Here is a 27,216-nt window from a genome sequence, read left to right on the forward strand (position 1 = left end):
GAGAAAAGACACAATAGCACAGTCAGTCCATTCTGCTGCCAGTGCAGGATCTCAGACTCTGCAGTGTGCCGCCCAATCTAAATTTATATACCCAGGTGATGGGATTCCCCTCTATTTTCCTGGGGAGGCTTGAGAAGCCAAGGTTTCCTTTAGAGGCACTTAGGGGAGGGGAGCAGCCCCCTGGTTCTCCCTTCCCTGGTCTGAGGGCTCCCTATGTACGGCATCTTGCAACCAGGTGACTCACTGTAAAACCATCCGAAGTGCTCCTTCACACACGGCCTCTTTCACAGAGACTCAGCTAATAAGCCAGAGCATTTCAGCTTCTCTAATATTTGCTTATGAATCATTCTATCTGTTCCATTAATCGTTTTTATCGACACTCCTGCCCGTCTCTGGGGAGTTCCTGCCTCTTCCTGGTACTGGGTTTCTCCAGGCCACGGGCCAGCCTTTCGGTACGGGGACTCCCATCTCCGGCTCTCACCCCGTCTTGTGAATCATGCCCTGCATTACCCAAGTGCCCGCCCTACTTCAGCCACATCCTGCCGTCAGGCAAGGTCAGAGGTGCCATGAGGAGGCTCGTTCGGCACAGCAGGCATTTCACGTAGCATGTCAGTGGTCCCCCGTCCCAGGTGTTCACCTCCAAATAAGGTAAGGCCCAAAGGCCACCGGCACACAAAGGCCATGAGGATACAAAGAGAGGTTGTGCTCGCCACTCGGGCCAGCTGCCCACATGGGGACGTGAATCCTCTCAAGATGAACACTCAGCCACCCCCTTGTGTACTCAGCAGAGGGGGTGAAGAGAAGCAGGAAAGGAAACCAGGATGAGGCTGAGGGTCAGTTGTCCCCCAAACAAAGGGCCACAGAATCTCCCTTTTGGTGTGTACGTACAATGCTCTACATTTTACAGGCTTCCCTCTGGTGGTGTTAAAATGCCTACATATTGCTTCTAACAAAGGCTCTATGAAATCCTGCTGAGACTAAGCCATGCTGATATAAAAAGTGTAATAAACGGAGAATGTCCCAACATGAGTGGCCACGTGCCGAAGGGGCATGAGGATTGCAGTGATGCCTGCCCCCTCTGGGCTGCGCTCCCCGAGGGCAAGACCTGCATCTTTGCCACTGTTTGGCCCCCTGCCCAGCAGGTGTTCAGAGTCCTTGTGGTAGGTGAGAAACAGTTACTGGGGAGGTGAGAGTAATCTTCTCTCCTCCTAAAACCTCGCACAAGCCAGATGGAGGCCCAGACTTCACAGTGGTGCCCCTGGGGCTTGGACTCACCATCCCACTCGAGGACCCGAATCTAAGGCCAACTGAAAATGCCATCTTGTCCCTGATCCAGCTAGGTTCTCTCTTACCACCCTCTTTTTTTTTTAAAATTTTTTATTAAGGTGTTGTTGATATACACTCTTATGAAGGTTTCACATGAAAAAACAATGTGGTTACTACATTCACCCATATTATCAAGTCACCACCCATGCCCCAATGCAGTCACTGTCCATCAGGGTAGTAAGATGCCACAGATTCACTATTTGCCTTCTCTGTGCCACACTGTTCTCCCCGTGATCCCCCACACCATGTGTACTAAACATAACCCTCAATCCCCTTCTCCCTCCCTCCCCACCCACCCTCCCACATCCCTCCCCTTTGGTAACCACTAGTCCCCTCTTGGAGTCTCTGAGTCTGCTGCTATTTTCTTTCTTCAGTTTTGCTTCATTGTTATACTCCACAAATGAGGGAAATTATTTGGCATTTGTCTTTCTCCACCTGGCTTATTTCACTGAGCATAATGTCCTCCAGCTCCATCCATGTGGTTGCAAATGGTAGGATTTCTTTCTTCCTTATGGCTGAATAATATTCCATTGTGGATATGTACCACATCTTCTTTATCCGTTCATCTACTGATGGACACTTAGGTTGCTTCCATATCTTGGCTACACCCTTTTTCTGCATCATCATATTAACTGCCAGGAATGACACACACACCCCATCTGTCTAGCAAATGCCCACTTGTGTCAAAGAGCATTTCCAATAGTGTGTGTTTTACGATACACTCTAATGCCAGCAAGCCTGGATGGCACCATTCAGGCCACACCCAGTGACTACAAGCCTACCTTCTTCTAACCTGTGGGCTGAGGGCACAGATTTCTCTCCCGAGTCCCAGTGATCAATTCATGCCCCACCGACAGATGCCCAGTAAGTGTCTCTCAGAAGCATACTTAGGATTATGAAACATAGACTAGAAACCAGACTCTGTAATTGGTTCAAGGTTCTCCTTGGACAAGGGTCTCCATAGAGGGGTCCAAATCCAAAGAAGGCAGCGGTGCCTGCCACACCCCTTCCTGGATAGTGGTGGTGTCAGGGGCATTTATCTGCAACTGATCAGAGCTGACAGCTCCCACTTCTCATGTCCAACACCTGCCGAGGTTGGCTGACTGTGCCACTCTCGATCTATTCGTCAGCATCCAGCACACAGCTCTCACTTTTGCCTAACTGTGCAATAGCTTCTAATTGTTCTGTCTGCACTTTATTTTTCTGCCCTAAGAAGCTTATGAAGCATAATGCTAAGAACCTTCCCATATTATCTCAACTGAAGTCATCCCCCACTTTGCCAGCAGGGTCATCTCCCTAAAACATGGCTACTCAGAAACCACCCCAGCCCCCACTGCTGACAGAGTAAAGTACAAAGGTCTTTGAGTGTTTAGGTTCTTGGTCCAACACTCACTCATTACAGGCTGACTTGCCTACCATACCTGCCATACGCCTGGTGCCCCAAGCTTGCCCAGCACCTACTTGTCCTCAGCTGGGGGACCCTTCTCCCCTCAAAGAGCACAAGCTCTGGGGCTGGGCTGCCCTCACTCAAATCCCTGCTTTGCAGAGTCTAAGTTGGGAGAACTTGGGGAAGTTACTCAACCTCTCTGTGCCTTATTCGCAACTTCTGTGAAATGGCTATAAGGACAATAATAACATCCACCCTCCAGAACAAGGGTCCGGGAGGGGCTGTGAGAAACGTACTTAGAGTGTCTACTCCATTATTACCCTTCAAGGGTCGCACTTGCCCATCTTCAGTGGCCCCTTTGATGTGATTTCTTCTTGACCCTCACATTAAGGACTTAGCTGGCCCTCCTCTGCAGCCCTTCACACCCCCCTTGATTACAGGTCAGTTTTGTAGATTTTGAGGTTCTCAACTGGAATGGAAGCTCCCTGGAGGCAAGGTCCACATCCAGGTCAGTTTTTCTTTCCCCAGGGGACCAGCTGGTAGAGTTGCTCAATCAACATTCATTCAGCAACCAAATACTAACCCAAGAATGGCTTCCGACCTAAGCTCAGAGAAGCTGCCCTCAAGAGGCCTCCTAAGCATAATTTTTTCACATGTGTGATTATTATAACACACATACCTCAAGTCCATTGCTGGACCAGCTGGGGTGGGATCAGCCCAGCTAAAAGGTTGGTCCTGGAACTTGGCACATATAATAGAAGTCAGACATTTATAGTGTGAAATGAGATAAACCAATGGTGAGCTCCTAAAAGCTGGTATGTGGGGAATAATCTATTCCATTTATTCTATTCTAACCAGAGACCCTTCCAACAGGCCTTTTGTCACACAAGAACCAGGTCCTTTCACCAAATCCTATTTGTGGTTTTGTGGATCAATTCTGAAAAAACCCCAAACAACTGATTTTCTCCATTTCACAAGGAAGGACTGTTCTTCAAATGGTTAAGCATCTACTACAATTATGCAACCAAATAGTAATGATGTTTACACAGCACTTACCCTTAAAAACCTGTAGGATAAACAGCATCATCATTATGCCCATTTCACAGGCAGAAAACTAAGGCTTGAATAGCAAAAGTGACGTATGCAAAATTGTCAGGGCCAGAATTTAAAGTCTGGTCCCCAAATTCCAGATCTCATTCATCAGGTCCCACATCACCAACAGGAAGGGTCTTACACACACACACACACACACACACAGACCAGCCTGAATGGTCTGGAAAGTCTCTTAGCATCAACCATGCAAAAAGTCAGTACCTTGCCCTCAAAGAATGAGTAAACAGATGCTCATTTTTAACTTTAACCCAAAATTAAGTGTTGCCTTTAAAAAATTCACCCTCAATCCTTCATCGAAGGCCAGTTCCAAAAGTTTATCCTGTAAAGTTCTAGTTCAAGTTATCTTTTAGAAATTATTTCAGTAACAAAAATTTGTAGGGCATATGCTCTGTGCCAGGCACTCTTATAAACACATTGTTAACACAGTTCATGCTCACAGCCTCATGAGGGAGGTGCTGTACACTCCTGCACACACCCACCAGGCACTGTTCTAGAGCTTAGGATACTGAACCAAACAAACCCTGCCCCTTCCCTGAGGTTAGAAGGTAAAGTAATAGTTAAAGGTCATGTAACAAGGGCAGAGGCAGGACTAGAAACCAGACAGTTTGGCTCCGGAGTTCATATTCTTAACCCTTGAAGTGCTTACCCCTTAATTCATCCTGGCTGAGTGTTCTGATGTCTCAAGGTATTGGCAGGCTAGAAGGACAGCCATGGAGACAGCACTGATCTTGTGGCCGCAGCTCCCTGACAGGTAGTGAGAGGGGGTCTGTCTACCCAATCACCATTTGCTGCAAGCTGAATTTACACCAGACTCTGGCCTCCACCCTATAACCAAGGATGCCAGGGACACAGCCCTGCCCTCCAGGAACCTACAGGCTAATGGGGAAAGCCTGGCAAATGTCTCCATTAGTGTAACTGCAATCTGTCCTGAGCTATCTATCACTGAGTCTAACACAACTTGTGAATTGGGGGGACCTCTCTGATGGGCTCAGTGGGGCCACTGTAAACCAGTTTGCCAACTTCATCCTGGGCCAACCACAGTGGCACATTTCTCCAGCCCTTCCTCCATCTGACTTTAAAAATAAATAAATCAAAGTAATCGGATTCAGCCCTAGGCCTGGTTGAGCTCTGGCTCCTGCTAAATCCCCAAAGCCTAATTACTTACTATTCTGCATGGTAATCTTAGGAGGTGTTTGTTTCCTCTCTCCCCTCGGACAGAGAATGAGCACAATGGCGGTTGCTAGTAAGCATTGCTCCAGGTTCAGGAGAGGAGGATGAGATTTCCTAGGGAGCACCTTCCAATGCATTGTGCCATCTGCTTACAATGACCCTCACTGCCACCTCCCACCCTCCCATCTGAGGCCGGGCTCAGCTGTCATCTCCTCCAGGGAGGGCACTCCTGCCCTGAACCACTGCACTCTTCCTGCTGGAGGCCGCTGCCGAAGGAGGCTCTGTTATTTGAGCCCTGCTGCCTCTCTCCCCCATCTGCTATGCCCTCTCTGACAGCAGGGACTGGGGCCCTTCCAGCTTCAGAGCTGGGTTCAGTGCAGGGTATGTGGACACTCAGAAATGTTGCATTAATTTCACAGGCAGTTACTTGAGACCAGAGCTGAAGGCCCATGCTGCACGGACTTAGCAAAGGGAGCTGTAGGTCCAGAAGTGGAGTGAATGTGCTTCCCCATCTGCAAGGGGACGATCCACCAGGCAGATGGCTCTGCCTCTCAGCTAGTGACTTTCTGTTCCTTTCCCAAGGGACACATCCACTGCCCTTTCAGGAGAAAGGTTTGTTAATTATTCTAGCACATTTATTTTTCTAATAGCCTCTTCAAAAATGGACAATGTTTAATAAAAATAAAAAATCTTTTCAAGCATTCAACTTTTCTGTTGAGTTGAATGACTCTTCTACCCAAGGCAACACTTGGCAATGTTTAACAATTTCCATTTTTAGGTTGTCAGAGTTCAAGAGGAAGCCGAGTGGGCGCTCTCTGAATTGCGAGAGGCCTGCATGGCATCAAGAGTGGAGAATCTGGAAGTCAGGGAGTAGCAGATGGCCCAGTAAAGCACTGAGATTGCTAGCAGATGGCCCCAATATTTTGGATAAAGAAAAGCAAAACACCCCATAAAACACACATAAAAAACAACAACCAACTTTCAATAGCCAAACAAATCCTGAGAAAGAAGAATAAAGGAGGTGGCATCACCATTCCTGCTTTTAAGCTATACTATAAAGCTATAGTCATTAAAACAGTATGGCACTGGCATTAAGACCAACAGCCCAATGCAACAGAAAAAAGCCCAGAAATATCCCCCCACCCACCCACACACACAGTCAACAAGAGAGCCAAGACTACTCAATGGAGAAAAGTCAGTCTTTTCAATAAATGGCTGGGATAATTGGATATATACACACAAAAGAATAAAATTGGACTCACAAATCTAATACAACTCACAGAAATAAACTTAAAATGGATTAAAGACTTAAATGTCAAACCTAAAACCATGAAACTCCTAGAAGAAAACATAGGAATAAAGTTCCTTGACATGAGCATTGGTACTGATTTTTTTGGGATATGACATCTAAAACACAAGCAACAAAATAAAAATCAAGTGGGACTCCATCAAACTTAAAAGCTTTTGCACAGAGAAAGAAACTTTCAAGGAAGTGAAATGACAACTTAAGGAATGGAAAAAAATACCTGCAAAATCATGTATCTGATAAAGGGTTAATATCTAAAATATATAAAAAAACTCATATAACCTAAAAGCAAAAAAAAAAAAAGAAATAATCCATTTAAAAGATGGACAAAGGACCTGAACAGACATTTCTTTAAAGAAAGGTCAACAGATACATGAAAAGATGCTCAATATCACTAACCATCAGGGATATGCAAATTAAAGCCACAGTGAGATTTCACCACATGCCTGTTAGAATGGCTACCATCAAGGTAACAAATTATGGAGAGGATGGGGGGAAAAGGGAACCCTGGTGCACTGTTGGTGGGAATGTAAACTGGTACTGCCACTATGGAAAACAATACAGAGGATCCTCAAAAAAATTAAAAATAGAACTACCATATGATCCAGCAATTCCACTTCTGGGAATATAACCAAAGGAAGTGAAAATGCCAACTCAAAAAGACATCTGCACTCCCATGTTCATAGCAGCACTATTTACAGTAGCCAAGACATGGAAACAACATGTCCATCAGTGGGTGAATGGATAAAGATGTTGTGGAACATATATACAATGGAATACTATTCAGTCACTAAAAAGCAACAAGGAAATCTTAACCATTTGCAACAACATGGATGGGTCTTGAAGTCATTATGCTAAGTAAATTAGTTAGAGAAAAATACTGTATGATCTCACTTATGTGTGAAATCTTAAAAAAGACTCCCAGGAAAAGAAATCAAAGTCGTGGTTAACCAGAAGCTGAGGGTGGGAGGAGGGGAAATTGGAGGAAGGAAGGTGGTCAAGAGGTACAAACTTCCAGTTATAAAATCAATGGGTCCTAGGGATGTAATGCACAACATGATTATAGTTAACACTACTGTATGACATAGGAAAATTATTAAGGATAAATCCTATGAATTATCATCACAAAGAGAATTTTTCCTTTATTTTTCCTTTTATTGTATCTATATGAGAAGATATAGTTATCTGAACCCGCTGTAGTACTCATTTCACAATGTATGTAAATCAAACCATCATGCTGTATGCCTTAGACTTACAGTGATTATTTCTCAATAAAACTGAAAAAAAAATTTGGGGGGGTTGCAAAAGTCAGTATTAGAAACATACCAAGAAGCAGGGCTCACAATTCAGACCATTCAAATTAAGAGGCTCCACAGGGGATGTTTAGGACAGTGAAACTATTTCCTATGATTTTGTAAGGATGGATACATGTCATTAAATGTCTGTCAAAACTCTCAATGCACAACACTAAGAATGAATCCTGAACTATGGACTTTAATAAGAATGTATCGATATTGTCATAGTTGTAACCAACGTCCCATACCAATGCAACATGTTAATAACAGAAGCTGAGGGGAGAGGTGGAGAATAAAATGGGAACTCTTTCCTGTAAACCTAAAACTTCTCTAAAAAATAAAGTATATTAATTACACACACACATGCACACACACACACGTCTGGCTCTGCTATTTGCTGGCTGGGTGACCTTGGACAAATTACTTAATGTCTCTGGGTCTCCTATTCATCTGAAAAATGAGGATATTAATAGCACCTACCTAAAGGGTCAAGAAGAGCAAGTAACTTAATGCACAGGAAGCATTTAGAACAGCGCCTTGTGTGTAGGATGCTGGTGCGAGCCATGGTTAACAGCGGCTGCCATGCGGTTGGTACACCTTAAATACTCCCCATATCTCATGTGCTTTTTCTTGCAGGCAGCCCCGCAAGACAGGTGGGAACTGCTGCTACCCTCATTTTCCAAAAGAGAAAACCTGAAGCTTAGAGGTTATGGACCTTGCCCAAGGTCACACAGCCAGCAAGGGTGATTTGGGACTCAGACTCACTGCCTTCACCTCGCCAAACTGCTACCCCAAGAAGAAAAGAGGTGGTGTTCTCTGGGACAGGAGGCTTTCCTGGATGCTGGATATCCTTTTACTTATCCAGTGCAACTTTCTGTTGAGAAACCCCCAAAATGCCAGGCAGGATCTTGGCAGAGCCAATACTAGAACCCAGATTTTTGGTACCTATACCACTTGACCCACTGTATACAACATCCCCACCCCAAAAAACAACAAAGAGTGATCCCACTGACGGGGTGCAGCTTTCCTCGACCTATACTTGCGATCAGGTCGGTGGCTCTGTCAGCCTACCATCATCCCAAGGTTGTTGGTGGCCCTTTCTCTAAGAAGCCATCTGCCTCTCTGGAGGTTTCCCTGCCCAGCAAATCCCCTCCCTGGGCTAGAACTCCCGCCCCTGCCGCCTGGGATGGTACCTGAACCGTGATCTCCCTGCCCACAGTTAGAAGTTCACTTCTTGCTTTTCCAACTCAGGATTTGCTTTTACATAACAACTTCCAAACTGCAGCTGCGCTGTTTGTCTCCCAAGCCTGCTGAAGCGGCATTGGAAGAGACAGTTGTTCAGAATCCGACGCCTCATCTTGCCCCCTGTACCACCACACCTCTGTGCCCACAGGTCCTGATGTATTTCTGCAGCTCTAGGCCCCCTCCTCCTCCTCTTTCACACTTTCTGCACCTCTGTACTGCTCACAGGGGCGCCTACAGAGACCCAATGCAGTGGGAACCCACTCCCAGACCTCATTTCTTCCTAACTCAGCATCAAGGCCAAATTCCATGGAAAGGATTCCGCCCCCACCAGTCCCCTCTTCCCCCACTGCCTTACATTCGCCCTTGCACAGAATAAAAAGTAGGTGTGGATTACAGCCAGTCTAACTACAAAAGACCCTCCCTCCATCTCCTCTGCTCTCCTCAAAGGCTAGGGACCACCCTCACCTTCAGCTCTCTCTCAAGTACCCCACCCCTCAGTCAGCCCTCTTTGCCCAGGCTTCTTTCTATGGACACTGTTATAGGCTGAATGTCTGTGCCCCTCCCCAGAACCTTATGTCAAAGTCCAAAGCCCCAAAATAATGGTATTTGAATATGGAGCCTTTGGGAAGTAATCCGGGCTAAGCAGGGTCACCAAGGTGGGGCTCTGGTGTGATGGGATTAGTGGTCTTATAAGAAGAGACCCCAGAGAACTTGCTGTCACTCATGCTCCCTCCCAAACCCCCCACCACACAGCAAGATGAGGACAGTGTGCAAGCCAGTAAGAGTCCTCACCAGAACCGGATCATGCTGGCACCCTGGGCTGGGGCTTCCAGTCTCCAGAAGTATAAGAAAAACAGATTTCTGTAGTTTAAGCCCCCAGCCTACGGTATTTTGTTATGGCAGCCTGAGCACAGACACACAGCCACCAGGCATTTCAAAAAACATTTCCAAAGTGCATAACCAAACATGACGAAACAGACCCCTGTAGCACCAATGGTGGGAACCAAGTTCCTCTCTTCTTTAAACCCAGGGCATAGGATCTCGGGAACCCGTATGACCAGGGATGACACAGCAGAGGACAGACCACTGAGCCAATCTCCAGTGTGGGGATGTGCAGGATAAGAATGGGGGTTGGCATGTGCCCACCCATCTAGAAAGCCAAAATATGAAATAATACCTCACTGTTAAGAGACCAAAGCCAAGCAGTTTTTCGATTTAGAGGCAAATTCTGCAAGGTAGCCATCCTCCAGTATCGCAAATCCTCAAAAGGAAAAAAAATTAAGAAATCTGTCTCCAAAAGAGAAAAGAAACAATGTTGGCAAGATGTTCACTTAAACTGTCCTCATAAAATTCACTGACCAAGGGTTTGCCAGTACCTCTGAACCACAGGCATATCTGGGGCAAGCGGATATGAAAACAGAAGCTAATGTCTGAACACATGTGTATAAGTGCTTGATGGGTATTAACTCCCTTATTGCTAACAACCATAGGAGGTATATACAGTTATCAGTCCCTTCCCACCCAACCCACTTTGCAGAAGGAAAAACTGAAGCACATACAGCAGTTTAAAAAAAAAAACAAGCCTCACATTTTATGTTCTAGTTGGGGAGACAAACAATACAGCAGTAGATAGAATTAGTACCTGCAAAGAGCTAACAAGAAAGAGAGATTTTTAGAAGGCTACTCTAGGTTGAGTGATCAAGGAAGGCCAACAGGACATGGCAATGCCAAGAAGAGACCCATCTTAGAAGCCGGGGTGGGGCAGGGACATGGTTCCCGGAAGCTCCAAAAGTCAGCCATCAAAAATCAGAACATGCCCGCCACTGGTTCTGATTTCATAGCTTGGAGCTAGGCCCAGGTGAGGCTCCTAGCTGTTTCTCACCTGTGGGCCAGGGTTGCAAATCACTGGTGCCACCACATAAGATCCAGGAAAACTGGCTCCTGATATCAACTGAAGGTTCCTTGCCCCAAAATTCCTATGTTGAAGTCCTAACTCCCTAATATGATGGTATTTAGAGGTGGGACCTTTGAAAATAATTAAGTTTAGATGAGGTCCTGAGGGTGGGGCCCTCATTACAGGATCAGTGCCCTTATAAAAAAGGACACCAGAGGTCACCTTCTCTCATTCTCTCTCTACCACGTGAGCACGCAGTGGGAAGGTGGCCATCTGAGAGCCAGGAAGTGGGTCCTCACCAGTAGTGGAGCTAGCCAACACCTTTACCTTGGACTGCCAGCCTCCAGAACTGTGAGAAATGAATGTCTGTTGTTTAAGCCCCCTGATGAAGCTATTTTGTTATGGTGGCCTGAGCTAAGACAGTTCCCAGGGGACTCAAAGCTACTGCCTCTCATTCCTATCCGATGCATCTTGCAGAAGGACCCAATTGTTTTTTCCATGCTTGCTCCTCACAGACCAGGAACTGAAAATCTAAGGCCTAGAGGCCCAGATCTCTGGGGAAAGATAAATTAATAACTTTTCCATAAACCTCAGTGATCAAAAATGTTTTTTTTAGCTTCCTTACATTTAAAAAAGAAACCAATAGACATTTTCTCAAAAACATTCAGATGGCCAGACACACAAAAAGATGTTCAACATCAATCATCAGGGAAATGCAAATCAAAACCACAATGAGATATCACCTCACAGCCGTCAGAGTGACTAACATCAACGAGACAAAAAATAACAAGTGTTGTTGAGGATGTTAAAAAAAAAAAAGGGAACCCTCCTACACTGCTGGTGGGAATGTAAATTGGTACATTCTGGAAAGCTGTATGGAGGTCTCTCAAAAGACTAAAAACAGAAATACTGCATGACCCAACAATTCCATTTCTGAGAATTTACCTGAAAAATTACTAATTCAAAGATACATGCACTCCTATGTTTATTACAGCATTATTTACAATAGCCAAAATATGGAAGCAACTTATCCATTGATAGTAAAAAAGTTGCTATATATACACAATGGAATATCACTCAACCATAAAAAAGAATGAAATCCTGCCATTTGCGACAACATGGATGCCCTAGAGGGCATTACGCTAAGTGAAATAAGTCAGAGAGACAAATATGATATGATTTCACTTAAATGTGGAATCTAAGAAACAAAACAAATAGACACAGAACAGGCTGGTGGTTGCCACAGACTGGTGGAGAGGGTTGGGAAATGGATGAAATAGTTTTAGGATTAAAAATAAGAAAAAGAAAAAAGAAACCAAACTGATTTCAGGGAAATTGCTGTGTAAAACCAACTCTTAGCCTTTATCCAACTGTCAGATACTTACTGAACACCTATGAAGTGACAGTGCTACCTGGCCTTTGGTGTGCGTGCAGGCCCCTGGGCAATCTCATCAGGATGCAGATTCTGGTTCAGTAGTGAGTTTGAGGTCGGCTCAGCCTCTGCAGGCCTAGCAAACTCCCCAGTGTTGCCCACCACACTGAATAGCAGCACTCCAGCCCAGTGAGCATCGGCTTTGGCTTCCTCGTGGAATCAAGTGCCAAGCTCCTAAAATGTACCCACCTCTGGGCCCCACCCCAGTCCGACAAAATCAGACACTCTGGGTGTGGCCTGGGCATTTCAAAAGCTCCTCAGTGATTCCAATGCATGGCCAGGGTTAAGAATCACTTTTCTGGGCATAGCAGGCAAAGTAGCTCTCAAGGGGGGACAGGCAACAAATAAGTAGTTTTTAGATGGTGATACAGGTCATAAAAACAATACAGGGTAACATGATAGGTGGTGGGGGGCTTCAGCTGCACTGAAGTGGCTCCCACGGGGCTGCTGGCTGGAGCTCTCTGTTGTCCTCTTTCATCAGAGCTTTCCGTGTCGGGATCCTACCCTCTCTACTGGACCGTGAGCTACTTGGTGACAAGAGTCGCCTATTACACTTGCTTACACTCCCCACCACAGGGCTGGACACAAAACAGCGGGTATATGCTACATGCTGTGAAATGGAAAGGGGGATGGATGTTCCCATGGCCCAGGACAAGGTAGCTGGAAGGGAAGCTCAGCCCCACCTGGGCTGTGAGGAGAGCTGGGGCAGGTGTAATGGCGTGAGGAGGGCATGGGATCTGGAGCCAGGAACCCAGGATGCTCCTGCCAGCCAAGAGATCTTGGGGAATCACTAAATGTCTGAGCCTCATGTTCACCATCTCTGCAAAAACACTAAGGATTAAAGTGTTTTTAATATTCAGAATGTACTGCCATTCCATCATCCACCAGTATTTACTGAGTCCTTTCTATGTGCTGCACCCTATTCTAGAAACAGCCAACACAAAGCCTAGTGTCAGTGTTAATTATTGCTAACAATGGTACCAATTTCCCTGTTTGCCTCTCTCTCTGAGAGGCAAGGCCAGGTCTTCCTGCCCACAGGACCGGCTGCTCCATAGCTAGGAAATAATTTTTGATCAGACAGTGCAACTGAAGATATGGGGCAACAATGGTGTATTAAAGACTCTGTCCTAAGAAACAGGGTTCTGTATAAGTCTACATGCCCAGGCTATATGTGATTCAAGTCAGGAGGAGAGCACAGCCAGCCAAAGATGAGGGCACCAGAGAGCTAGAAACCAGTAAAAAATGCACTAACCCTGATTCTCCCAGTGCAGCTGGGAGAATACTCTCTCCCCACAAAGTATTCTCCTTGTGGATGGTGCTAAATCTAGTGCCTCAGATTCCTGGAGTGAGAGGATAGGCCCCAACTCTATTCCCTGGGTACGGTGAGCAACAGAGAGCAAAGACACCAGAGAAACAAAATCAAGAGAGCTGGGGAAACATGGAGCCTTTAGGAGCATTTTGAGAACAAAAAGTGAAATGTTAAAACAATTGAATGTGACCTTTTCAGTTATTGGATAAAGCACAACAGTACTTCAGCTTTCAATGCCTTACAACTACCCTTTCCCACCAAGGTTCATAACACCACCTTTCTCAGCTCTGGCTGCTAACTGTCCACATAAGCCCCACCTCCCGGTCAAGCCAAATGCCCGAGGGGTGGAGGTGGAGAGCTATTTCTTACCAGGATCTGTGCAATTCTTAGCTGTCTGAGTCCCATTCACTGTTGCCATCAGCTTTCTATGTCTCCAGGTGTCTGGTAGAACATATTTGCTAGCAGAAGCAGTTTTGTGCCCTGGATTGGAAAAGAAATCACAGAGACCATTAGGTCAATGTGGTACCTGCATTCTTGAAATAACCTTACATATCTGTGCCTCCTTATGTCAGCAGCAGCCCTGTTTCACTAGAGCCACCTGTAGAGAGTGATACAATGATTGGGAGAACATCACCTGCTTACACACAATAAATCTGTTTCCCAGATCTAGTTCATTGTTTCTGGTCCTGGATGGGTCAGCTTGTGATCTGACCTTGGCCAAGATCACGTGGCCCCTCACAGGTGCAACAAAGGGTTTAGATAGGGGCCCATTAAGTCCGTGTCTAGTAAACACACTCAGGTGCCCGTGCCCTGGAGAACTACAAATGGATATGTTAGCAAGCAGGTAGAGAGGGTTGATGGGGTCTGGCCCAAGGCTTCTTACTCTTGAATGTGCACACAAATCACCTGGGACCATGTTAAAATGCAGATTCTGATCCAGTAGGTTGGGGCTGGTACCAGTATTTCCATACTAACAAGCTCCCAGGTGATGCTGATTCAGATGGTCAAGGACAGCACTGAGTAACAAGGGAGATCATTGGTGTGGATGCCAATGAGCAAATGCAGCTAAACCCCGATTCCTGATCCAGCAAATAAAAATGATTCTCATTTTAAGACCCTTAGAGTATTCATTTACCTCTCCTGATGCACACTCTGCTTCAGCTGTGTAATACCACCTCTTCCATAATGCTGACATCTAAGAGCCTCTAGGTATTTTGTTATTTCTGGTGTGTAACTGAGGGGGAAAAATCTACCTGATTTGCCCAATTGCAAAGCTCCAGGTACTAAGATGCTCAAATAATCTTTCTGGGTTTCTGTTGGAAAGAGCCACTTTTTCACCTTACAGCCTCCAATTACAAAATTTGGGTTTTGAAAGGCAGTATCTTGGGTTTAATCAAGTTCCACCTGATTTTTGCCTACCTATCACTATAAACCTCTCTAAACTGTCCCTTTATGATCGCTCAGGAAGGTAGCACCTGCTTTATCTCCATATCCAAATTGTTAAGTCACCTGTATTTCTTTCATTTTTTAAAATGTGAAAAGCAAATCTAAAAGGTCCAGAGTATCCAACTGAGAATGGGACTACTGGCCAAGTGAATATCTTGGGAAGGTTCCACATGGACCCAAATCGCCACTCCACCACCAAAACACATTTTTTAAACTTTCTTCTCTCCACCTCAGATTTGCATATCCTAAGCGACTCCCAAATCCCTTGTGTGGATGAAGGAGTGTGGACTGTGGCTCGACACCAGGGCTCCCTTACAGCGGGGATTGAGAGAGAAGCGATGCTGAAACAGGCAGCAACCTCCAGAGGGGACAGACTACCCCCAACGCTTTTAGGGCTTGGGGAGGACACATTAGGCCGTCCAGGGCGCCTCTCTGGCAGGGGAGAGCAGAGGGCTGAAACTCAGTGCCCAGCTTCAGAATCTGGATTTTCAGGGACGCGGAGCACAACCTTCTCCCCTCGGCAAAACTGGAGAAAGGACCACTCAGTTTCGTTCGCCTGCGGCCCCCGCCGCTGCTCTGCCCATTCCCCGCTTGGGAGACAGGACCCTGGCACCGAAGAGCCAGCGGTTCAAGCTTTCGTCTTAGTAACACAGACCTGCAGCCGCGTCCCGAGCCCCCAGAGGCCGCGCGCAGCTCAGAGCGTCGCTGTCAGCCCTCCTGGGTGCGCTCTCCCTGCCGGGTGGGGAGGCGACTGGAGGAACCCTTGGGACCAACCTGACGCGGAAGGAAAGGGAGACATCTCGGAGCTGCCCGGCGGCTTCCAGCCCAAGACCCCAACTCCCGGGGGGACCGGCCCGCACCGGCACCTACCCAAGCTGCCAAAGAGGCCGGACGCACAGCACACCAGGGCCAGCACCGCGCACACGAAGCCAACTTGCTGCGGCAGCATCTCTCGCCTCCTGCGAACTTTGCGCGGCCTGGGGGGCCGGTGGAGAGCCATCCCGGAGCGCCCGCGCGCTGTCCCTGGGAGAGGATGGAGAGCTTTGGCGGCCGGAGTGGTATCTGTGGCTGAGAGGCGCTGGGGCTGCAGCGGGCGACGCTAGGCTTAGAGGCGACAGGCTCCTGGCCAAAGCAAAGCCTCCTGGCCCGCGGGCGAGGTCGGCTCGGAGCCGAGAGGGAAGGGGTGGTGGGGGCGAGCAGGGCGGCCGGAGCTCAGAGTCCCGCGCGCGGCGTGCACGCCACACACACCATGGCTCTGTGGCGAGGAGGCGACGGTGGCGCTGGCGCAGTCCCGGCGCTGGAGCCGCTACCTGTCCGCTCAGCCTCGCAACGACGCTCGCGGGCTCCCGCCCGGGGCACTCAGGGCGCCCCCGCGCCCCGCGCTCCCACTCGCAGCATCCTCCCGCTCCAAGTTTGGCGGCGACTGCCCGCCGGCGGTGCTCGGGGCGGCCCGGGGCGCTCGGGGGAAGGCGGGCTGGAGCGCACGGGACCCGCGACCCTCGCGGCGGGCGGCTGGACGTCAGCCCTCCCGGGGCCAGCTCTCCCCGGGAACTTTCTCTGCCGCTGCCGCTGCCGGCGCCTGCGTGTGCGAGGCCGTAGCGCCTCCCGCGCGGCGCTCACCTCCCTTCTCCCCCGCCCCTCTCCCCCCGCCCCGGCACGCGCGCTCCTCCCCTGGGGCGCCCTCGCCCGGGAGCGCCTCCTGCCCCCGCGCGGCTCCACTGCTGACCAGTGTGATCGCCCCCCGCCCCTTCCCGCCCCGCGCTCCCCTGGGAGCCCGAGCGAGCCTCTCCCGCGGCTGCTGCCGAGGGGAACACGCTATGGCGCCGCAGGGGCTCCCGGAACGAGAGTTCCTGCAGAGGGGTCGCTCTTGTCCAGGCTCCCCACGACCCCTGAGGCCCGAGAAGATTAATTGCTCGAGCTGAGCTAACAGAAACAGGCTTGCACCAAGCCAACAGGCGCCAGCGCCCGCAGGACCCGCTCCTGCAAGGCCCTGGGACGAGTTGGGGAGCCGGGGCGCACGCCGACCTGCAAAACGCTCGCCCCCCGCAGAGAGGGGAGCCCGGGAGTCCTGCGGCCCCACCGCGGAGTGTTGAGCTTTTGGTGTTCTGGAGCCTTACTTCTCAGGGCTTTCTGGTTTGTGTTTGATTTTGTTTTTCCTCCTTCTCTCTGATGGCTCTCTAGTGGGAACCGCTTTTAAAATGGGGCAGGAGGGAGAATTTCAGAAGAGCAGCAGCTGAGGTGTAAACAGTTAAGAGCAGGTGTGCGGCGCTTCGGACGGAGGGCCTCACTGCCCAGAGGGTAGTGGTCAGTTCATCGGGCACCTAGTGACGACCTGGAGGGGTTAAGTTCACTTAAAATCCTTTTTGGAGCAAAGCCAGATCTGTTTAATTAAATAAGTACCCACCGTGTGCAGGGACCTGTAAGTGCCAGCCAGAGAACAAAACAGAGCAACCAAAAAAAAAAAAAAAAATTGTAAGATCCAGCTTCCATTTTCAAGGAACCCTAAACCAAAGGGGAGCCAGACCCTGATAAATGTTCAGACGGTCAATTCTAAAAAGTCTCTGTTTTGCAGAACGTGCACTATCCCCTCACTACTCAAAATATGGTCCAGAGCAACATGAGCATTGCCTAGGATCTTGCAGGAAATGCAGGCTCTAAGGTTCCAGCCCAAATCTTCCAAGTCAGAATGTGCATTTTAAGACAGACCTTTTTTTGTATGCATTCAAGTGTAAAGCATGGCCCTTTCAGGTCTGTCCCAATGGCCCTAGCTGGTCACCATCTGCACAGTTTCCCTTGGACTGAGTAAGCAAGGATAATTTTGCTTGTGTTACCCTGGCATAGTGACCCAGGTAAGAGCTACCTAGAGGGCTGGGGGAGGGAGAAGCCTCACTAGTTATTTTCAGCAGCCCTGCCTCAGTGCCCACTAAGATACTGAAGGCATGAACACAGGACTAATTGCACTGGAAACCCCTAGTGGAAATGAAATGGAAAAGGCCAGGGCTCTGTTTTGTCTGTAGAGACACTTTACCATGGAAGTTCATCCTCCATGTTGGTGACCTGTACCAAACATGCCTGCCAGAGGCAAAAAAAAAAAGGCCCTTTTCATATCTTTGCAGAATTTTCTTCACACTGACTCGGCTGTACAAGGATGCATTTATCAATAGCAAATACAGAACCACATAACAGTATTAAATATGTCACTGGGAAAGCTAGCCAAGGGCCTTTGGCATCAAATTGAAGCCAAAGGGAAAAGTTAGAAGTGATAATGTGCTATTGTCCTATCCATAAAACAGCATTAGGGTCCCACTGGTTAAAGTAACTCCAGTGAACAAAATGGCATCTTGTTACTTGGATTTAATATTTTCTTAAAACTTTGTCCAGGAGCTCATCCAAGGCCAGTGAAAATAGAAATTTTTGAATCCAAAACAGGTCAACGGAGTCATCAGGTGTCTGTCTTTAAACATTTAGCCAGCTCTTTAGCAGAACATTTCTTTTCTTTGACAGCTTTCACCTCAGCTAATAGTTAGCACCTTGGAATAATTTTGCATGCACAAATGGATTCCTTTTATTTGACAGTTTAAAAAGCAATTCATTTGAAATTGTACTTTTTGCTTCATTGAAATAGTGCCCCTTACCAAATAGCCTCTGCTGTGGCTCTAATGACTCACCCTGAAGAAAAGAGCATTGGGTTTTATGTGCCTTTCAGATTCAAAGCATTCTGGAACATTTTCTAAGTCAGCAAGGCTGTGGACAAGTGGAAAACACATTTCTGGGTTTATCTGAGGCCCTCGATCTGGCTTCACTGCCATTGGACTTGGAGTATCCCTTCTGTGACAGTTTTCTTCTGATGTGACATAGCAGAAAACCACCCAAAATAGTTCTGGCCATTTTGACAGAAGGCTCAGTCCATGGGAATGGGTCCAATCGTTTTTTCTTACAGATTCTTTGCTCTGGCCATTTAAATAGTCTTCATCCTCCATTTTTTTCAAGTTTACTAGAATGACCTTCTCTTTGCATTCTAATCCCTCCTGCTCTGCCTTCCTGATGACTCGATTAATGAGTAGCAGCCACAACAGAGGGTCTCAAACTTGAGCACGCCTCAGAACCCCCCAGAGGGCTTGTTAAAGCTCAGATTGCTGAGCCCCCAGGGTTTCAGCTTTAGTAAGTCTGGGGTGGCACCTGAAAATTTGTATTTCTAAGAAGTTGCCACATGAACCTAATGTGGCTAGTCTGGGGACCATACTTTGAGAACCACTGAGCGAGGTTATGCTATGGTGACAGTAACAAACAACAGTAAAACAACAAAAGTTTGCTCCAGGGTAGTAGAGTATACCATCCCAGACGGTGCCACTTTGGCAAAGGGATTATTTTTAGCTGAAGGCAAATGAGAAGAAGCAGATACAAGTAGATCCCTCTGCCCTTGTCCTGTTTGCCTAAAGCAGTACTTAAATGTGTAGATATTTCCCCCTCCCTTTTCTACCAGGAAGGCAGAAGCTAACCACTGGTGACAGCTTAGATCCTGATCAGCCCAGAAACAGTACCAGAGGAATCTGTGTAACAATCTTTGACAAAACTAGCCCTTATCTATCACTAGTTGCCCCATATATTTGCCTTCCCACAATTTGCCACCCCCAGAAGCTCAAAGTGTTTTCACTTTGTCTTGTTACTTCTCTAAAACTGAATTGTTCTTTTGTTAGATGTTAGACAAGCCCAAGTTCTAACCACCCCTTTGAGCTGCTCATTACTAGGTGCTCTCAGGTGTACATGTGATGCGCATATTAATAAACTTGTTTGTGTTTCTCATTGATCTGTCTTTTTTTGGTCTGATTTACAGGGCCCCAGCCAATGATCCTAAAATGGTTAGAGGAACACAGTTTTTCTTCCCCTACACTTTTTGTCTATCCAGAGGCAGTTACTCAGGTGCCTGGGAGCAGCCACAGACTTAACCACTGCTGCTTGCCATGCCAGAGGGAAGGAAGATCTCAGGAGGAACTTGCAAGGCAACTGAATACTCTGGCCTGGAAGTGACATGCCCACTGGTACCCACCACTCATTGGCTGCAGCCAGACACCTGGCCCCACTAAACCACCAGGAGGTCCACAAGGGCCGTTCTTCCCCTGATGGCTGAGACCTGAACTCTGTAGAGGACAGCCCCAGTGACGGCCACACCAATGCAAACCCTGCCCCTCTTCCTTGCTTTCTAGGGCCTTCCCTGCTTGGCCTTTCCCCTCCCTAGTAGGGTTGGTCCAGCTTGTTCCAAAGCCCCTGGCATGCATCTCCAATATAGCACTAGCATCACACGGTTTTGTGGTATGAGTGAGGGCAGCTGTCTACTCCTGGCAAGTGAGGACTTGCCCTCTTATCCTTAGTTCTGAACACAGTGCCCAGCACATTAGTTGCTTAATAAATAAAGCAGATAGGGATGAATACATAGAACACATTTTGGCTACAGTGTGAAGAAGATAAAGAACAGCTGCCCCTGTGAAGTGGTGCCACCTCTTCCCATCACTTTGGCACTACCCCAGTTTCCATTCATCCTCACTGTCAAGGTCACCAGTGATTTGTGGATACACTGCAGCAGAATCTGACACTGCTGAATGCACCCTCCTTGCAAAGGGCACATCCTTACCTTTCTGGACAGTATGTGCTGACCGCCTTCCTCTTCCTTCTCTGACCAGGCCTCTGTGCCTCTGTTCTTAGCTCTCTTTTCTTCTCGCTCTTTGCCCCTCTTTCCCAAAGCACCTATCAATACTCTGGCTGGAGTTATTTGCTGCTGATTCAGAAGTCTGCAACTGGAGCCTTTTCAGGAATCTGAACTACAGGTTCGGGGGATTGCCCACGTTGGGAATCTGGGCCTCATCTTCCCACCTCTTCCCTCCCACTCCAGTGCATCCTCACTTAGATGATGCCCCCTCCTTTCTGTCCTTATTGACACCATGGCCTCTGTGCTTCTTAACCAGTGTCTCTAAGCCCAGTCTTTCTACCACATTCCTTTCTCCACCCAGCAGCTAGAGTAATTGTTCTGATGAAAGAAAAATCTAATTATGTCCCTTCCTTCCCTAAAACCCTCCGAGACTGCATGCTGCTCTCAAGACAGGCTTCTAGCTCTTCAGCTTGGCATGTAAGATCCTGCATGACCTAACCAGACACTGCCAACACTGGCTCTGTTCAACTCACCTGGGGTGCTTCAGACCACCTGGAGCTGAAAACTGGGCATTGGTATTTCAGCCAGGCTACAGCCGAGGTGGAAAACCCCTGCTCCTTCCAGCCCCTCCAGCCCAGTCGTTCATCAGCCACTCCTTTCACTCCACGCTCTAGCTATTCAGAATCCCTCTCAGCTTCTTTCTTGTTCTTCAGAGGTGACTTATTTCATTTCCTTTGAACGTGCATTCCTGCCTCCAAAGTCCCTTTGCCTGGTGGTATGGACTGAATGTTTTTGTCTCCCCCAAATTCCTGTGTTGAAACCTGTTGTTCAAGGTGATAGTGTTAGGAGATGGTGACTTTGGGAGGTGATTAGGTCATGAGGGTGGGGCCCCATGAATGGGATTCGTGCCTTATAGAGAGCTCCCTCTCCCCTTCTGCCAGGTGAGCACATGTGGGAAGATGGCTGTCTACGAACAGGAAATAGATCTCACCAGACACCAAATCTGCTGGAACTGTGATCTTGGACTTCCAGCCTCAAGAACTATGAGAAATGAATTTCTGTTGTTTATAAGCCACCCAGTCTATTATATAGGTATTTTGTTATAGCAGCCTAAACTGGCTAACACACCTGGCTCTTTCTTTTGCTTCCAATCTCAGAGGAGATATCTCTCCCTCTGAGAAGCCTTCCAAGACCACTGAAGTCTAAGAGCTCCCCCTTCTGTGTTTTTATGGTGCCTTGTACTTCTGCCAAATAATTTGTCATGCCATATCAAAATTGCCTATTTGCTTGTGTTTGGTTTCTGCAAGACTCCAAGCTCTGTGGGGACAGGAACTACATCACCATGCACTCTACCGGGACTTAGCGGATTTACTTAGTGGGCAGTAAACACTCTGGAAGGAAGGGAGAAGCCTTGCTGGCCCACAGTCAGCAAATGTGACTTCACTCGCCGAGTTTCTCCCATTGGCATCTGCCATATGCAGTGTTTTCACCATACCTGTATTTTTGATCCCAGTAGTAGCCCTGGAAAGTAGGCAGAGCCAGAATTAGGATCCCCATTTTATGAGGTCCTTTGCAATTAAGTGGTCTGCTCATAGTTTGCACAAGGAGTTAGAAGTACAGGCAGAATTTGAACCTAGCCTTCTGCCCATCAGCCGTCCCTTCACCACTACCCCATGCCACAACTATTCCTCCCAGTAGACGTGCTAAGTAGCTTGTAGGACAAGTCAGTTCTAAGTAGGGACAGAAGGCTGCATGTCATGGCTCTGCTTCCTGCCTGGGTCATCTGCTGGTTACTGACTAACGGTGGAGACTCCCAGCCAAGGCTGACCAGCAGAGGAAAGAGGCTTCAGCAGACTTGGCCTGTGGTTCCTGGAATCACGCTATGGAGCTGCTAGCCTGCTTCTCAGATTCCTTGGATTGAAACATGGAAATAACCAATCCCTTTGCTTACTATTCATTCAGAAAACATTACTGAGCACCCGTTTAGCACTTTACACTTACATATATTACCGCTCCGTAACTCTATGAAGAATATGTCAGTGTCAAGACCAACCTGCTTTGTCAAAGAAATCCAGCACTAGAGTGACTTACAGAACAAGTAGGTTCTTTCTATTATGCAAGAGTCCCCATAAAGTGGTCTAGGTGTGTAAGCCGCTCTGTGTCTCACCACTGCTCAGGGATCCAGGCTCCTGGCACCCTGTGGCTCCCCCACCTACCCCAGGGCATCATCTTCATCTGTATGGTAGAAGCTGACTCACCACTGCCCCTGGGGTACAGTCAACAGGAAGGAGGAGGCCCAGTGTCCTAAGTCCCAGACCCAGCCTCTGTCACTTCTCATATTCCACTGGGGAAGCCTTGTTGCATGACCACCTAACCAAGGAAGGCTGGAAAACACCTCACTGAGCAGCATGTGCCCAGGGGAATTCTGTGACTGTGGAAACAGAGGAGGGATTAGGTGGGCAAGTATCAGCCTCCACCGTAGATGTGGAACTGTGATTCGAGGAGACTAACTGGCTTGTCCAAGATTCCCTGGACAATGAGTCACAAATGCAGCCTCCTCCTCCATGTGCAGACCCCCAAGCACCCTTCACCCACTGCCTACATGGTCTCTCAGCTCTTGTTAGTCTGAGAGTAGAGATAAGGCAGGTAGGACTGACCACAAGGGAGAGTAGAAAGGGCTATTTGGCAACGAATGTGGCTCAAAAGGGGCCTCCAATTTAGCCTCTTGCTAATTTTCTGCTCTTGGATTGGCCTCTCCATGCTCAGCGTGAGCCATGACATTGCACAAAAGCCAGATTTTCCTTTATGATCAGTGTGCTGCACAGCCAAAGGCTACGGCAGCTTGGGTTTTGTTTTTCTGTGAATGTGCTCTACTTTGCTTTCCCAGTTTTTCATTTCTTTCTGATGGCTTGAGCCTCAAAAGCCCTGGCCTCTCTGCATCTGGACAGGCCTGAATACTTGGGTGGAAAAGACAATTATAACAACAGAAAAAAAAAAAAAGGCAAGTGCTGGGAGAGAGCAACAGAGTGCTGGAGGAGATTTTCATCAAAGGGAGAGCAATCTGCCACAGGGGGATCACCAAATGCAGCTGACACCGCCGGTTCCCATGTCTCCGATTCAGGTGCCCTTTCAGCAAATCACTCCCCACCAGAAACCGATTCCACATGGTGAGCATGCTTTTAGCCCTGTGCTTCGTCAGACAGCATGTTGTGTTCAGAGTTTTAATGTGTCAGAAAATTTCACTTCGCTGACTTCAGAGGCTCCTGTACAAACCTTCCCGCTAATTCCCACTCAAGGGACCAAGATCTGAGCACTGAAAGGTTACACTTTGAACATGGGCTGTGGCCCAGGGAACCTGAGTAGCTGCCTGTGGCAAATGGGCAGAAATGCATTTTCCAGAAAGCGGGGTAGTGAGCCCAGGCGCTGGCTCGGGCGGCTGTCTATGGGGAGCTTGCCGGAGACCAGCCCAACACTTGCTGGGCATACAAGCTCTTGTCCCCAGCCAAGCATCCTTTGGTTCAATTATGCAGATAACATCAAACTCGGAGTCAAGCAACTGACTAATCACAACCAGGTTCAGTCCCTCAGGAAAGACGTCTTAGTCTCCGTCAAAGTCCATCACTAGCCTTGCACAGTAACTCTAGTTGCCCCCTGACCTCACCAGCTTAGCCCTGGTGAAGTTTACTTTTCAGTCAAGTGGAGTCCTGAGGGTGTACAGCAGATGGCTCCTCTCAAAGGGGTTAGTTGGAGAGGCTGCCCCTTTTCTTCTCGTGGCCGTGCCCTCTCCAGCATGTGGCTTGGGGGGGGTACCAAGCTCACCTGTGCTGAAACAGCAGACAGGGAAAGACATGGAGAACCCCCCGTGGAAGGTTTTCATGGGTCCGACCTGAATATGGTGCCTTCACTACCACCCACTTAGAACTCAGCCACGTGGCCATGGGTGCACAGGAGGCTGGCAGTGAGGTCCAGCTGTGTGCCCAGGGAGACAAGGAAATGGCCGGCGAGTGGTCTCTGCCATGCACAAGCCATCACATTGCCAGGACCTCACAAAAACAAGCACAGCAACATATTATATTTATCCTTGGTCTGGACCAGGCAATGTTCAAAGCACTTTATATCTATTGACCCATTTAATCTTCCCAAAACCTTTTAAGTACAGTTACAATCATCAGGTTACAGATGTAGGAACTCAAGGCTCTGAGTGGCTGAGTAACTTGTCCAAAGTTGCACAGCTGGTAAAGTAAGCAACAAAGCTGGGATTTACAGCCAAGCGATCTGGGTCCAGGATCCCTGATCTCAGCCATCCGGCCCCAAGAAGGAGCCTTCCTGTCCACACCCTCCCTTTATAGATGGGGAGACTGAGACCCGGAAATGATAAAGGAAGATGAGGGCCCAGAGCTGTTGTTCTAAGTACACAACTTACTCCCCTGCACAGATAAGCCCTCAGTGAACGCTTGCTAAATAAAGAGGTTGATGGTTCTACTTTTGAATATGAAGGAAATTGTTTTTAAAATATCAAACATGGGGAGATTTAATGCTAGATACCAACTTTCACAAAGCCCACCATCCTTGCGCTGAGGCAAACAGCTGAATAGAGGCTGGGATCAACACAGAGTCAGCCCATTTGAAAATAAATTCACAAACTGCAACTCTTTTTGGGAATTAAACATAAAAAGGCCCAGAGGAGATTTACCACTGGGTTGCATAATAAAGTGCCCCCCGAAGTAATACTAATACTTTAATGGCTGTTATGCAATGTTGATGGGTCTGTATGACTCAGCGTTTTAAATTAATTTAAGGGATTTCTGATGAACATTGTTGGTTCGCTTTGGGGCCTCTCCTTTCTCTTTCCCCCTTTTAACCAGGTTCTGAAAGAAAACTAGCAAATTCTTACCTGCAGGGTGGAGCTATTTCGGGTAGGAAAATGCAGACACTTGAGAAGATAGCCAAGGAGAGAAAGAAAAGAGCTTTTGTGATGAACATACAGGGTTCTGCCGCCCCTCCACAGCCGCTCACACCACCCTCCCCTGGGTCGTGCGTGTAAGCAGTCAGGAGGCCCTCCAAGCCAGGAGAATCCCAATCCCTCAGGCTGCTGGTAAATAATAATGTATAAACTTATGATTAGTATTCTGTTTCAAAGGCCAGTGATCAAAGGCCAGTTAGCAGACAGCCAGAATGGTGAACTTTAGAACTCTGCTTTTGAATGAACACTTCATAGTCTTCCTGCTCTTCTGCCTTGGTCCCCCCAGAACCTTCTCCGGGTCACCTGGAGAATGCCCCCACTGCCTCAGGGCGCATTTGCTGTGCAGGTTGTGCTCTGGAATGAGGGGGTGTTTTCCTGCGACTCTATCTTGGCGTCTCAGCGCCGATCTCCGTTCTGCAGAGTCGGAGGAGGAGGCCCTAGGGAAGCGGCAGAATGTGTCTGCCCTCGAGGAGACCCAAACTTTCAGGACATCTGTGCCCTGGAGCAACAATTTAATAAGCGGAGCCCCAGTGACCTGTGAGAGATGGAGCTTTTCTGAGGCAGCAGTAATTTTCTCCCTGTCACAAAGCATTAATATTCAGTAGCCAGAGTTCCACAGTGAAGAACCACATGATAATTTTTAGAAGCATTCAAGAGGAACCAGAGGAAAAAACAAAAACTGGGGATGCCATGGCCGGTGCAGGATGGAGATGCTGCCGGTCTCTCTCATTTTCCCCATCTTCTGTCTACTTTCCTATCATTACTGTTCCCTATTACCCACTACCCTGACTCATCAAGGTATCAAAGTCTCACTCAGTATGTTTTCACAACCAAATTCCTACAAAATCAAACTTAATTTCTACCAAGATAAGAATTTAAACACAGTAGTTCACTATCTTTGGGGTACACTATCTTTGGGGGATTCTTTGAAAATTTGATGAATGCCATAGATCCTATCCCCCCAGAAAGTGTACAACACATTGGATTTTGAATCCAAATTATAAAGGTGTGGGTCCTCTATCTTCTAAGGAATTTCAAGAACCTCTGGTTCAAGGTGGATCCTCACCCCACTCCTAAGGTTTTACGAAGGACTATTTATATTTCAGAAATAAACTAAATGACCAAGTAGTCCTAGATGCTCAAAGAAGTGAAGGTCACTTTCTGCTACCTCTCCAGGGACAGAACGGGAATTCTAATGCTGACACTGAAGAAGTTTAGAGAGTCTATGTTTAAATAAATTTTGGAAATCCCACACGCTATCTCCCTTTTGGAGATCTGCAAGGTATGCTAAAGGCTCTGAGAAGATCCGTGGCAATGGAGCATATTTTACTTTGCTGAATTCAACATTTTCCCAAACTTATTTGGCCCTGGGCTCCTTTTTGCTCCTGTCACTGGTTAATGTCCTGATAGCACTGATGTTTCTAGGAGTACTGATGGAGCCTAATCCCTGCATTTTACAGATGGGGAAACTGAGGCCCAGAAAAGGGACATGACTTTTCCAGGGTCAGTGAGTCAGCTGTGGAGCCAGGCCTTGGTGTCCTGGCATGTAGCTCTTTCCATTTGGCAAACTGCCACAGTAAAGAGGTCTTCTCTGAGGACAGGAGGGAAGGCGCTGTTCTCAGCCTCTTTCCTCTAAGACAACAGATAGCAGAACAACTATGTCCAAGTCACTGAGTGGGGTAGGGG

The 27,216-nt window shown here is 47.8% G+C and overlaps 1 protein-coding gene across 4 annotated transcripts in view; it reads right to left on the reverse strand.

Moving 5' to 3' along the window:
• Positions 1–16,510, reverse strand: part of SLC24A4 (solute carrier family 24 member 4) — a 162,565-nt gene extending 146,055 nt beyond the window's left edge. For 2 of the 4 annotated variants that reach the window (XM_036882265.2, XM_036882263.2), the window contains exons 1-2: positions 15,794–16,508; positions 13,847–13,957 (exon numbers count right to left, since the gene is read on the reverse strand). In XM_036882265.2, coding sequence (XP_036738160.2) covers positions 13,847–13,957; positions 15,794–15,923 — 241 coding nt within the window. In that variant the 5' untranslated portion in view covers positions 15,924–16,508. Of the gene's footprint in view, positions 1–13,846; positions 13,958–15,793 lie in introns of all 4 variants that reach the window. The other 2 variants (XM_036882261.2, XM_057488196.1) reach the window with 2 other exon arrangements.
• Positions 16,511–27,216: the final 10,706 nt, after the last annotated feature.

This window comes from Manis pentadactyla, chromosome 11 (assembly GCF_030020395.1).
Source record: "Manis pentadactyla isolate mManPen7 chromosome 11, mManPen7.hap1, whole genome shotgun sequence".
NCBI lineage: Eukaryota > Metazoa > Chordata > Mammalia > Pholidota > Manidae > Manis > Manis pentadactyla.